At 42.7% G+C, this 14,610-nt stretch overlaps 1 protein-coding gene across 1 annotated transcript; it reads left to right on the plus strand.

The window, feature by feature from the left end:
- The first annotated feature begins 6,593 nt into the window (after positions 1–6,593).
- On the plus strand, positions 6,594–11,625 carry rtn4rl2a (reticulon 4 receptor-like 2 a). The gene is made up of 4 exons (XM_046403601.1): positions 6,594–6,943; positions 7,519–7,745; positions 7,901–8,134; positions 8,313–11,625. Exons 1-4 carry the CDS (start codon positions 6,886–6,888, stop codon positions 9,165–9,167), a joined length of 1,374 nt encoding a protein of 457 aa, XP_046259557.1. The 5' UTR covers positions 6,594–6,885; the 3' UTR covers positions 9,168–11,625.
- Positions 11,626–14,610: the final 2,985 nt, after the last annotated feature.

Genomic DNA, 14,610 nt, shown 5'->3' on the forward strand with positions numbered 1-14,610 from the left:
ATGATGAATTACTCAGAATCTTTCAAACCCTGCAAAAAACCCCAACTTGAATCAACTCTCTTATTTAACTCACACTCATCAAATATGAAATTCACCTATTCTTCAGTAAAAAAGGTGCGTGTGTGTCTGTATGAATTCAGTTTTTAAAGACGAATTAATCTGATGTCCTCCTGCTAATTGGTATTGTGACCTCTCTGCAGCGGCTGTCAGGAGCTGAGCTGAGGGATTCTTCTTGGTCTCTGTGCGGTCACATCTCTGACGTCTGCCGGCATATCTAAAGACAGAAGGCCATCGAGAAAAAGCTGTCGGATTACAATACACAATACATAAAACACAACGCATATTAAAATCACATATAAAACATAAAGTGACAGTGGTACAAAAATATAAATCAGTAAGTTATGGAACAAATAGGCCAAGGACAACAACATGAGAGATAACAGTTCAATGAAAACACACACATCCACTCTGCTCTCAGTCTATCAATAGACATTTTAATTGATCAAAATTTATTATTATATATTAATTATATTTATTTGTCTGAATTTACATTAGTTCATTCCATTTAATTTAGTTACTGTTTGTTCCATTTGTCTGGAGCATAACATTTTAGGGTCTCTTTCTCAATCTCAGCAAGCGCATAACTGATCTGACAATATTATTACAGAACAGTCCTGTTTAAAGGTTTGTCACATTAAAAGTAAGTGAAAGAGAGAGGGAATATTTTCACAATCACTATCACTACCTTACACCGGTGAAAGGTGTTAATAAGAAAGTGCACGTACAGACAGAAAACTCATACACATGGTGCACACACAACAAGCACAGTTTACGTTTGGAGGTGATGATGACATGAAGCAAGTCCGCGTGAGAGATGTGAGAAGAGAACTTGGGAAAACGAATAAAGCTGTGAATTTAAGTTGATCCCATTGCAGTGCGCTTTGGCAATTCTGTAATCATGCCATAACTGAATCAAACTGACATGCGTGACAGATGGAAACAGAGAGGACGGTGGAGCAAATCAAACGCTGTTACAGATCAGAGGAAAGAAGGAAGCTGGCTAACAAGCTAATTCATATGACAGAGGAAACATGACCTGGCTGATTATCTGTCCTCTGTGCCACATTCGATATGAGATCCCCGTCTCCCTGCAGATGAAGCAAGGCAAATGGGAAGGCTGTGTGTATGTGGTCACTGCATGATAAGAAAAGCACTATATCTTCCGTGGTGAGAGATATTTCTTGTTGTGGGAAATGTTCCACCATAATGTGAAGAAGGCGTTTTGAGATTCGCCACTCTGAGGACGGAATAATTAGTGAGCCTCATAGCTCAAGGAACAACTGCTGTGATTGCTGTGTGATGTGACATGAATGGGAACCTGTCAACGCCAGAGTTTCTATGCAACCTGTATTTCTACGTGTTTCACCTATGTTTTTAGAAGCTGTTACTTATTTAGATACATCATTTGAAGATAAGACACGTTGTGAGCTAAATACTATTATAGACATATATATGAACTTGTGAGATATCATTGCTGCAGTTACACACTGACAGCCGTACAGTCAGCACTGCAATAGAACCATCTATGCGCTCTCATATCAGAGGCACCAAATTCACTTGTAAGATTTTAACAAAAAGCTTTTTCTACACATATGTACTGTATACTGGTATTAATGTTTGACAATGGTTGTGACACAGAAACGTGGCGATTTGATGAACCTGTAAAATGTCGACATTTTGTATGAGATTTTTTGCATTATTTTTAGCCTTCAATTTTAAACTGCAAACCACCGAGAGAAAGAAAGAGAAAGAGAGACAGAGAGAGAGAAAGAAGACAAAATGCTCTCATGAATTTGGCAGTTTGTGAGAGCGGTGAGTGGACACTGAGCAGACGAGCCATGAAGAGAAATGTAGCGAGTGAGTGAATGAGTGAGTAAGGGAGGGAGGGATGGGAGGAGGAGGAGGAGGAGGAGGAGGGAGACTGTACAGTATTGATCTGAACACATGCTAACACATATGGCTGAGTGTTATACAATTGTTATGTTGGTGATGAAAGAGAAGGAGAAGAAGTTGCCAGCAGAGTGAGCACGGCCACTCTGTTGTTGAATAGCATGGTTTTTTGAGGCCGCTTTACACATTGTATGTCTTCCAGTATGAAGGATATGATCCGTTTGAACCACGTGCACAAACTGGGAGTGAGACCAGCATCCAGCATTTAAGGGGCTCATTTAGTTTGTTTAATACACTTGCATGCTGTGCCTTTGGGCATGTATAGCGTCTGCTTTGGTCATAAAGCTGTCCCTATTACATATACATAGATACCTTACCTCCAATTATTCAGTTAAACTAATTGTAATAAATACCAAACAATACACTTTTCAAACACAACAAGGCCAAAGTGAATCCTTGTTATGTTTTCTTCCAAAAATTATGTCTCTTGTGTAATCAAATCCTTTAATCAAATTACAAAAAAACATCATTCCATCATAAACCATCATAGTTTGTTGTAATAATATAATGTAGAATGTTTCAATGCTGCCAAGAAGTCCACTGTCTGATTAATCTCAGTTAACGGTTATTTTCTTAGACTTTAAAAAGCTCCTTCCAGAGGCACAGAAGACATTATACAACTGTTTTCACTGACTGACTAATACCCCTCATAATGAGTAAACTAAGCTGCCTGTGTAAATTTGGCAGAGTGCCGCTTTAAAGACAACAGAGATCAAAGCACATTACACGTACAATGTAATGTAATGTGCAAGCGATACAAACAGCGTTGTCAGTTGGTCGTCATTTGGAGCCCATCGACCCGTTTTGCCCCAGAGCTCCCTAATGCCCAATACTCAGCTCAATACTCAGGAAACCCCAAATACAAGACTACTTAGTAATAAAATGTATTTTAGTTGGCTGGTGTTAATACAGCTTCTCCTCTAGCACACAGATAAATCACTGTTAAATACAAAACATTAAATGCACAATATTTAACTTTAAAGTCATGAAAATGGTAGCATAAAAGCGATGACGTCTTCCAGAATTGTGTGTCTGGCATTTTAAAAACTCAATAACTTGTTGCCTTATAAGAAGAATAAGAAGAAACTAATAACATGTCACTCCATTAGCCATTGTGCTGCAGACTGGGTGCCAGTGTGTGGAAAGAAAGGCAGCAGTATATGGTTAAGCGGAAGTGGTGACGCTAAGGGACAGAACAAATGAAAGACTGGCAAAAAAAAGGGAGGGAGCATTGGAAGACAAAAGCAAAAGCGATGTAGGAGAGGGGGGGCGAGGAAGACACTGAAGAATAGCACAAGTGTCTTTGTCTGTGGCAACTGCACAGACGCTGAAGGATGCTGCTGGCTCCATGAATGCGTGTGTGAGAGGTACATGGGCCGCGCCAGTGAGCAATGTGTCGGAGAGTTTCCTACAAAACAATATGACATGTTGAGTCACGTTCCAGAAGTACATGTCCCGGTTTTTGTTTGCCATATTGTTTGTTTGCGTGACTCTACTCGTGTTTGAGTATCTGTGTGTGACTTTTAAGTATCTGTGCCTACATCAGTCCTTTACTTCATTGCTCATCACCCCGTCCTGCCCTTCTGTCTTTCTCGTACCTTCTCGTTGAGTATACACGTAGTGCACGCAAACACAGACTTTTGTGATGAGATGAACCATTTAAAAGTAAGTCTGCCTCACTAAATCCGTAACACTCCCTGTTGATATGAATGTTGATAAAGAGAAGCAAATAAAATGTTTTCATGCCAGTGTGAACTAAAAGAGGGCTGCAGTTCAACAACAGGAAGATATTACCTACATTTAATATTTTCATCACGGGCAAGAGAACAGAAAGACGTGCTGTTGCCTTGGCAATAGACACACCTCTACTGCAGTGTCCCATCAGCCTTACCAACACCTACTGAGTGTGATAGCGTTGACGTCACGCAGGACCGAATTACGCAGCCACACCTGCGGCAGTGAATCCAGGAGGCAAATTTGGATCAGTTGATTCAAAGTGCAATCATTTTATATCAGGATGCATCACACTACAGAGAGCAAGATAACAGAACACCTTTAGTGGTAGATGAGGTGATGGTGACACACTCCTCAGTTGGTAACAAGCAGGGCAGAGGGTGGATAAAGTAGAATAGAGCAGGATGCAGACAGAGGGCCACGTAAACAGACATTCAGATGACATTCAGATGGACACAAAGACTGGCTGGCAGATGTGCTGGAGTGGGTGAGGGCCGGGGAAGCCTCCGTTTGTTTCTGTGTGGGAAATACACAAACACGACGTAGGGATCTTCACACTCATTGAAGAAACCGTGCCTACACAGAACCGCAAACCTGCTGTGTGGGTGACTGGCACAACACGGTTTGACTGACACTCTGCGGTGGCATTTAGACAAAGTTGTGCCTCAGCAGGCAGGCATGCGAGCACACGCGCACAGACACACACTGAAACACACACTTGCACAGCTGGTACTGTGGGTGTGTGCGAAGGGGAGGCCTGTGAGGTGCTGGTCCCGGATGGCCAGTGGGCACTGAAGCTCATTCACATGTCCAGATAAGGACAAAGCAGGAGGTGTGCGGGAACAACAACACACAGCGTGTGATGGATCCCCTCAATTACTCATTTGTTTATCATTGCCTGTGGCTCATTTGGCTTAGTTTAGAGTGAAGCTTGTGTATACACATTGTGTGTGTGTGTGTGTGTGTGTGCGTGTGTGTGTGTGAGTACTGTACTTTCTGCTTGCTGAGGTGCGTACATGTGTGCGGCCATGCACACGCCCTTATGTATGACTGTTTCTTCCCTTGTACAGTTGTCTGCTCTGCCACCTGTCTCTTACTATGAATGGGCACATTCTCTCTCCTCATGGATCTCGTTCTGAGCATCAAGCTTGAATTATTCTCTAAGGTTAACTCTCACCCATTTTATATGCTGTTCACACAGTTGGAATATTTCCTCTCATTTAGAAGTGTTGCTTGTCAAATGTTATGCAAAACCAAAGCTCTTTAAAAACTACAGTGGCAGAAGATAGTTCAGATAGTTAGAAAGCTCTGCACAGCTATAGCTCTTTACATACTCTCTTACAGAAACAGAGACTGCTGGATCAAACTAATCAATGAACAGTTAATGGAAGACTGAGTCATAGAAGCAACAACAAACAAGAAACCAAACAAGTTCGAAACAATTAGTACTATTAAGCAGGAACATTAAAAGCGGATGCCGTCTTGAAAGGAATTAGTCTACGAGATTATTCTCTGCTTTTCTGTGGAATGTTAGTTGTTTGCACTGCTAGGATTTAATCCCTGGGTGCAGTATTTAGAGCCAGATACAGTTATTTTCTCCGTGGTCAGTGGATGATAGAACAATATAATAATAACAGGTAGACACTATGAGCAGAAAGATAGAAACACTTGAGATGTAATGCAGTACATTACAAAAGACCTGCAAAAACAAATGCAAACTTAGTTTTTTGTGCACTGACTCAATTCGGGGCTTTACAGTGCAATTTTAGAAATACTTAACACAAGAGCTCCACGCAAAACTAAGCCTTAATGAGCAAATCAGAGTCAACATAATCTAAAACTTCATGAAGGTAGCTAACGTTACAGCATTATTTCAATGTGCGGGGCTTAATGTTTTTTTTTTCTTCAGTCAGTCTGTTATTTCATCAGTAGTAAACTATTTCTCCAAACTACATTAGCTTTGATCAATGACAAGGCAAATGGCAGTTTTATTTATCACGCTGTATCCCTGTCACAATCGATGCTATCTTGCTGTCTTACAGTTGGTGGTCAGGCACAAGCAGTGACAGCTTGAGGCACAGACACACAGCAAAACAGACTTGAAGTGGCATGCATATTAAGGCATCTGCTGTATTTTGGCTTTCTGGCTTCATTTCTAGCCCGTTTCCCCCATTTATGAACCTAATTAACAATGTTTAAATTAGAGGAACAAAAACAGAGAAATAAGACAAGAGGGATTAAATTTCAAGTCACTTTGGATAAATGCAATCTCCCATTCATTCCTACTGATTTTGTTTAAAGCGACCTAACAAGCTCATCATTAGATGGTTAAAAAAAACCCCTCTCTTCTATCTGACCACCGTTGCCTTGTTTAGCCATTTCAATCCAGTTCATATCTACATCATCAGCTATAATTAAAGTACAAACAACATGACTGGAGCATGTCGTAGTTAACCTCCACAACAAATACTACTCAGTCACGGTTGTTTTGAGTGACTCTCTTCTGGCACCAAAGTCCCTCTTGGAGCTGAATCATAATTCGGGGGCATTCTCTTTCCCTAACACAGAACCATCAGCCTTTTTCTGTATCTTTCTGTCTGGCTGCTGAGAGCCGGAAACAGACCATAACTGTCTTTGAGAGAGCCAGCCAGGAAACGAACTGTGCGCTCTTCTCCTCCGCTCCTCCACAGAGCCCAGTCATTATTACCGGGCATCGTGCCTTGCTCACCCTCCCCACCCTCCACCCCCTCCCTTCACTGTTTCTACTTTCCCTCTCTCGGCCTCCCTCCCTCTTGTTCCTATGTGCGTCGAGAAAGTCTCCTCCTCTTCTCAGAGTCTGAGCGCACGTCTACAGCCAGTCTTTACGCGCGTACAAACTCTCCAAGAGAATCCCCTACGGTCGGCCCCTCCCCTCTCCGTTCTTGCCGCCCTCACTCATTCATGACCCGGGATTGGTGACGTAGGAGATTCCACGGTGCCCACTGCCGTAGGCAATAACGGGATGCTCGAGTATATATGGGACACTGGTAGCCATCAACCGGCACACTCTCAGTCGCTCCGACTCGGGAACCAGGGCATCAGCGGAGATAGCAGGCTTTACTTCGCCCTCTTAGGCTAACTCGCTTTGGGCTTTGGTTCAGGATGGAAACCTCTACGATTTCTCGGAGCCGACGATGCTCCATCATGCGCAACTGCAAAAGTAAGTTCCTCTCTGTCTAGTTGCTTTTTTCTGGAAACCTCACGGACGCTACAAACGTAGACCTAATGCTGCTTTTCATTAGTTGTTCAATAGTTTCTACGTTTTTAATCTAAGAATGGTACTTTGATACATTTTCAACCTAACGTCGATTATGGATACAAAACTGAATGGATGATACAACGTGGAAAGGAAACTCAGACGTTCTGTCAGAAAAGTACTTATTTTATGACTTAGAACAATAAAACTGAAGGATGAAGTAGACCGTAATAAGGACTTTTTATTAACTCTAAGAAATAGTTGCTTTTGGTTGAACAATTTTGTGCTCATGTTGTGCGTAATGGTCTGTGCATGCGTAGAGCTGAGGCGCAAACTTCATTATTGTAGCTGTGGGTTGTTCATCCTGCTATTCTAGATATAACTGCAGCTAAAACGCCAGTGCACGCATGCAATAAGAGCAAAATAAAAGTGCATTTAGTATGCAATTCAAGTATACTCTGTACTCAGTGTGTCGCGGCGGATGATTTCAGCACCTCGGACAGCTTAGCTCACCTCCCTCTCTCCCCGCTCTCTTCCAGGCGGTCTCTCTCTCTGGCTGGTGGTGTGGCTGGTTCTCGGCAAGCCAAGCCCGGCATCGGCATGCCCGCATCTGTGCGTGTGCTACCCGACTCCAATGACTGTGAGCTGCCAGGCGCAGAACTTCACCGCCGTCCCGGTCGGAGTGCCCTATGAGTCGCAGCGCGTGTTCCTTCAGAACAACCGGATCACGGAGCTTAGAGTTGGCTCTTTTGGCTTCGGAACTCAGGTAAGGAATGTGCAACATTGCATTTGCAATAAGCGAATGGGATGCTTGATGAAGCTATTTCTTAAGTTCAAAGCATAGAATATATAGTTGTATTTGTTTTTTAATATATATTTTTCAGATAATCACAGTTTAATTTATGTGTTTTCTTGCATCAGGTTCTGTGGCTGTTCTCCAACAACATTACGTGGATTGAGGCAGGAGCCTTCAGTGAGCTGAGGGACTTGGAGGAGTTGGACCTGGGAGACAACCCCAACCTCCACAGGCTGGAGGGGGGAGCCTTCCGTGGCTTAGAGAAGCTCCAGAGCCTCCACATGCACCGCTGCCGGCTCACTGCCCTGCCCCATGACATCTTCCACAAGCTTTACAGCCTGCAGTTCCTCTATTTGCAGGTAGGGGGAGAAATACAAATACAAGCACATAGCTCTGACACCCAGTAAAAAGCACACAGGCAGCCACCCACACATGTACATACACAAAGCACCAAAAATGTCCACTTACAAATATTATGAATTCTAGTGTGTCTGTGTTCTTTTCATGCTCAATCCCTTCTTTTCTTTTCTTCCACAGGAGAATAATCTTCACTTCCTGCAGGATGACATCTTTTCTGACCTCATCAACCTGAGCCAGCTTTTCCTGCATGGCAACCGTATCCGCACCCTCTCAGAGAACGTGTTCCGTGGCCTGGTCAACCTTGACCGCCTTCTCCTCCACGACAATCGCATCAGGCAGGTGAACCGCCGCGCCTTCCGTGACCTCGGCCGCCTCACCATGCTCTTCCTCTTCAATAACTCCCTGGCTGAGCTGCCCAGCCAGACCCTGAGGGACACACAGGGCATTGAGTTCCTTCGCCTCAATGCCAACCCATGGTCCTGCGGCTGCGAGGCCCGTGCCCTGTGGGAGTGGTTCCGTGAGGCCCGTGTCTCTTCATCTGAGGTCATCTGTGCCTCCCCTTCCACTCGCCGCGGCCAGGACCTCCGCTTCCTTCGTGAGATGGACTTCGCCCTCTGCCCCCTGCCCGATCCAGGCTCCATCGCCGGCTCCACCACCACCACCTTCAGCACCAAAACCCGCTGGTGGTTCCACAAGAACAAGCCCCAGTCGTCCACCAAAGGTATCTTCGAAAAAGCCTCAGAGACTGTGAAGGCTGGCTTGTATGGGAAAGGCCCATCCACAACCACCTCAGTAGTCAAGTATGAGTTGGGGGAGGAAGAGCTTGCACTGCCCAAACTCGACCCAGAAGAGTATTGGGCAAACTACGGCAACGAGGACTCAGGTGTCACCCTGCGATGCTTCGAGCTTGAATGTCCACCTGAGTTTGACCTGCCTCCATCCTCCTCCTCTCCTTCTTCATCCTCACCCTCCCTCCTGTCACTACTAGCCCTTTCTGTTTTCAGCCTCTGCCTCCATCTGCTATTCGGCTGAATATGACTCTTAGTGCCACACCCCTTTCCCTTTCAGCCTGTTTTAAAGGCTGTGAGGATCCCTGTTAGACTTTCTATACCCCCTTTGCCCGCTTTGCTGTCAAGGCACAGCGAGGGAGATAGGGGGACGGTTAGATTCTGAATCTACCACCTACAGGGCTTAACACTTTTCAGGGCTGCTAAGAGTTCTTCAGCTAAGATCATATCTATAATACTCTACAGGTGTGGCTTTCTGTGTCTCACCTGTATGATGTCATGATTCCCTGCAATCAGGGCTACGAGGGCTGAGTCCATCACTAATATCCGAGCAATTTGATAGCAGTTGTGAATGATGTTGTCAATTTTGTCACCTCAACTTAGTTAAAACTACTAGTGCTATTAGTGCATCCAATTAACTGGCTGCTACAAATACTACTACTACTGTTAGAATCAGTACACAGTAATGACAATACTGTAACCACTTAAAGTGTCATGTAAATAGAAATGTATTTTTGTGAGTGTTTAAACTGATATCTGTGGTCCAGCACAATCAACTTCATCTCAATCCAGGAAATACTTTGAAGACGAGTGCTTCTACAGGACAGAGCACAATGCACAGCGAGGCAGAGAGAAGCTGGGTGGGAGGGAAAAGAAAGAGGGGGACACAGGGACGTCAACCAAGAAGGAAGGGTGACAAGAAAAATCACAGAGAGAGGAGGGGAGAGGATTTTTAAAGACAGAATTAGAAAGAAGAAGAGGAAAAAGGAGGGAGGAGGGCAGCGGTGTTAATGCAGCAATAAGAAAAGATGCAGGGAGAAGACAGCGAGACCCTGTGCGAGACAGTGCTGGCAGTAGAAGCAGCAACATGCAGGAGAACAGTAATAATCATACTCATCATTAGTTCTATCCATCCAGCTTGTCCATCACTCTCTGTATATATGGTGTTGTTTGAAACAACCACAGGGACAGAATGCTTCTTGTCAGGGAGCCAGAGATTTTGGTTTTTGGATGTCTTTCTGTGACATATTGATATATTGTGTAAAGATTGTTGACTTGGATGCAGATGAAGATCTTGATAAAAAGACAAACTGAATATTTCCTGATTCATTCTTTTCTTTGGTGCAATATTTGCTGAATTTATTTGAAAGAAAGGGATTAGAGATGCACTACAAGGTTGTTTTGTGCTGAAGGAAAATGCAAATAACAAATGCCAACAAGCACCAGGGTGCCACTTACTAAACTGTGACAAAAATCTGACTACAGTGGACTAAAAAGACTGACCACATGGACCTGATGTCATAGATAGAGGCTGATCAGAATATCTCTCATTGTGATGGGCACTTGAGTGTGTGTGTGTGTGTGTGTGTGTGTAAAAATGAGGATGAATGGATTCACATGCTGGCACTGCTGCAAAAGGCAGATACGTCAGTAGGTTTGTCACTTCATTGACTCACTGGTGGGAGATGCCAGATGGATGGACGAAGTGTGAATTTGCCAACTGGCCAATTTGCAAATACACCAAGAGAGCAGTAATAGAATCTGATGACTGTCAGAGGTGGAGATAAATTAAGACTGACACATAGACGTGCCGACAGACTGATGGAAACGTTGTGGTGTGATAGCGTTAAAGTCCAACCTACAACACAGGGCTTTGGGGATTTGTTAATGATGAGACTGCAAAAAGATGAAAAAGAAATGTTCTGAGCGAGCAGCGGAAGTACGTGCGAAAAAAGGGAGAAGGAGGAAGTTACCAAATATAGGCATCCACTCGTTCTCCTTCAGCCATGTTTATCCATCCCTCCCATTACAAAGCAAGCGAGAAGCTGTAGGTGTGCTGATGTATAGCAAGTCGCTTTCTTCCTTCTTTTAATTTGCCCATCGTTTTCCCAAAGCGCTCTCCATCTCTCAAGGGCAGAGGAAAGAAGGAAGGAGAGGTTCCCTAGCTCCAGTAGAGGGGATGAGGGCAAGGCCGAGATGTAGTAGGAGTGAAAGAGTAGGAGGTAATGTTGGCGAGGTATACACACACATGCACACACACACACACGCACACGCACACACAGATCCACTCACAAAGCCAGTTAGCCTTGCTTCAACAGTAACAACCTCATGCAATCTTTTTTTCTCTATCTGGTTTTGACAGTCACAGAAAATAGACTGCTTCTTTGAGCTTTTTTGTTAGCGATGCTCTTGATTAAGAATGTTTTGTGGAAATATTCCAGTGTTTTCATGCTGTAGTCTCTTGCTGAGTCTGGTGGAGGAGGTCAAACTGAGCCCGGGTGCTCTTCAGTGACCATGACTGTGAGGTCACTGTCAGATGACCAAAGTGCCAGTTATACCATTTTCCTTGTTCAGTTTGTCTGTGTGCATGTTCTATGTTTTGTATCTGAGAAAGAAACAACAATTCTATATGACAGATTGGCTTATTTGTTATTTATTTTTACTGTAAAAGATGTTGAAAGATGCAGCATAAAGAGAGAATAAATTCATACTTTAACACATTGTTTTTGTGTGGGTGTTTCATCTTGGTGACTGTCAAACACCCAAAGCAATCAAAGTGCACACACACACACACACACACACACACACACACACACACACACACACTTGGAGACACAAACAGAGTTGCCAATGTGCAAGTCCTCCAGGCGGCTATTTAGCTTTCTCAGTTGCGCAACTATTCACCTTAGAAAGAATAGGAAGCGCGGAGATGAAATCAGAGCACGGCAGTGTAAACGCTATTACTATTTCACAACATTTCAAGCACAGTGATCCAACTATGTACTATATAACGCTTGAATGACACTTACTCCTGTAATGTGCTGACAGCATATAACCAAGAAGACTTAAGACAAATAACAACAGTACTTATAATAATTATTACTGTTGAGCATCACCTCTAGAGATTATTAAAAATAATCTGATGCAGCGACAAACACCTACCTAAAAGTAAAAGAGGAACTTGATGTACTGCTATTTCACAGTGATGTGTGACCATTAAGCTTCTATTAAAGGTCAAGTTTACGTTTTAAAATACAGAGTTCTCATGTGCATATGCATATTAATGGCTGCTCTTTGAGGTTTCAGCAGTCTGCCTTAGACAAATCAAGTGTGTGTTTTCCACAAAGAAACCAAATTCTGTTTCTGTCTCCTTGAACTACAGCGCAAGAACAGACAAGAGACAAAGCCAAAGAGTCTGTTACAATTTCTGCCAAAAAATACGTAATTAAATTTATTAAAGTTAAAATATTAGCAAGTACCAAAGGGTTACATCCACACATATGTTTTTTTTTTTTTTGTTAAAAGGGCTTATGTGTAGAGCATAACATTCATTTTGCTGCTGTGCATCATTTTGCCTTGTTTTTCCATACATATACATTGAGACATTTTGAGCACCATTTAAAGCACCAACAGGAGCTGCCTCTACATCCAGTACGTGCTCAAATTTTGAGCGGTGTTTTTGATTGGTTCTCTTGTTTGAACTGGCATCGTCTATCATCATCAATGGTTTATTTGACTCATATTTATGTTTTCAAGATGTACTCCAGCTTTTTTTCCCTTAGTGCCCATCCAGTAGGCTATTTATGCTTTAATAAACTTTGCCCAGTTTAAAACATCTGTTGCATCACCATCAATCATCAATAAGTTGCATCACTTTGATGATATAATTAAAATTGTTACATTCCTTGTTACATTTTCAATAGGATAGCTATCTGTAACCTATTACACTTCAAAAGTAACCTTCCCAACTAAAAGCAGAGATTTATGCACACTTAGATCTATGTAGTGTTTCCCTTTACTGTATTTTGTATGACAGTCGGACAGCTTTTGGTCTATCCGACCATCATCAGAGCATACACCAAGAGTAAATACATGCTAAGTAACCTGCAAAGACTCCTTTGGGCTCTAGACAGACACCTTACCCAATGACTGTAATTGAGAGAGGGAATTATAAATTCTGTAACTTCTGCTTATGTCAACCTCTGAGATTTTTGCTGTTTAATGGCATCTATGCAAGCGGCTCTGTGATGCTGCATTTTGGCACAACACCTTGAGCTACATGCTAACATCAATATGCTTACATGCTCACAATGAAAATCCTCACATATTGATGCTTAGCAGATAATCTTTATTATATTCACCGTCTTTGCTTATGTCAGCTGCAAATGTTACTAAACAAAAAGTACAACTGAGGCTGGTTGGAAAGTCATTAATTTTTCAGGCGTTTGCAGCAAATTATAATTCCAGAAACAATATCCAGGTTACTTTAGATAATCCATGAACATCACTATGGACAATCTTTCAGAGGGTCTATTTATTTAGTCGAAAGCAGTTCCAATGACAAGAGCTCATAGTGAGGCTGGATTATCTGGCAAGACCAGGATATTAGGTTTTGATAACACACAATACTAATGAATTTTTCAAATGTGACTTTTCAGTGACCTGAGGAGTGGAAATCTCAAAATCCTGCCGCATAAAACAAAAAGTGCCTGAAAGGCTTGGGATAAGGAAAAAAATATATAAATGTATATAGATGATGTAACATATGTAGAGAATAAAGCCTATCCCAGCTGACTATGGGCGAGAGGCAGGCTACAACCTGGACTAGTTACCTCAGTCCTCAGGTACTAGTCAGTGGCAGGACTGAGGTAAAAATACATTAACAATTATTTTGTAGGCAAGGGAAGATGCACACTTTGGCAGGGAAGGCATATATCACCTATCAAAAGAAACATTTTTTATACAACCACAAAATCAAATAATCACTTATGTGAAAATTTGTTCAACAGTATGTTTGTACCAGACTTCATTCTGAGAAAACAAGCTGTCACATACAAAAGTCACGGACTAACACTGCAAACACACACACACGCACACACAAACAGATCACACAGTGTAGCTCGCTTGGTGGAATCACAGCTTGTCATGCCTATTTAAGGACGAAACAAGCATCCTTCACATCCCCATTGGTCTCCAAGCTTTTGTGTGGCTGAAAAATTCCATGACGCACCTTCTTCGTAGAGAACATATATACAGAGTGGGTTTGATTGGATGCCGTCTGTGTCACTCAACCACTAGAGATAGTCAGAGGTGGGACGTGAACATCTCTGTGTAAGAAACATTATGTTGACTGGATGAATATTAATGATTCCCAGTTTATTCATGAGAAGAGAGGAAGCAAATCTGAGATGGGGTGGGCTGGTGTTTGCTGAGAGCTTTTTCATGTGCGTCACTACTTTGTCACAACTTGCCTCCACCTACTGTGCCCCCATCCCTCTCACTTTCTTTCCCTTTCTCACACACATATTCTCAAACATGCGAACAATTTCTCACTTTCTCATGTACTTACGCAAGTTGCACATAGTTCACCCTTTTATATGTTCAGGAGATGAACGTATGCAACCTCTCTAGCTTTTGTATAACAAAGCTGATATCACTTCAACTTTTTGTCACTGCACAGCTTTCAC

This window comes from Scatophagus argus, chromosome 2 (assembly GCF_020382885.2).
Source record: "Scatophagus argus isolate fScaArg1 chromosome 2, fScaArg1.pri, whole genome shotgun sequence".
In the NCBI taxonomy this organism is placed as follows: Eukaryota; Metazoa; Chordata; class Actinopteri; family Scatophagidae; genus Scatophagus; species Scatophagus argus.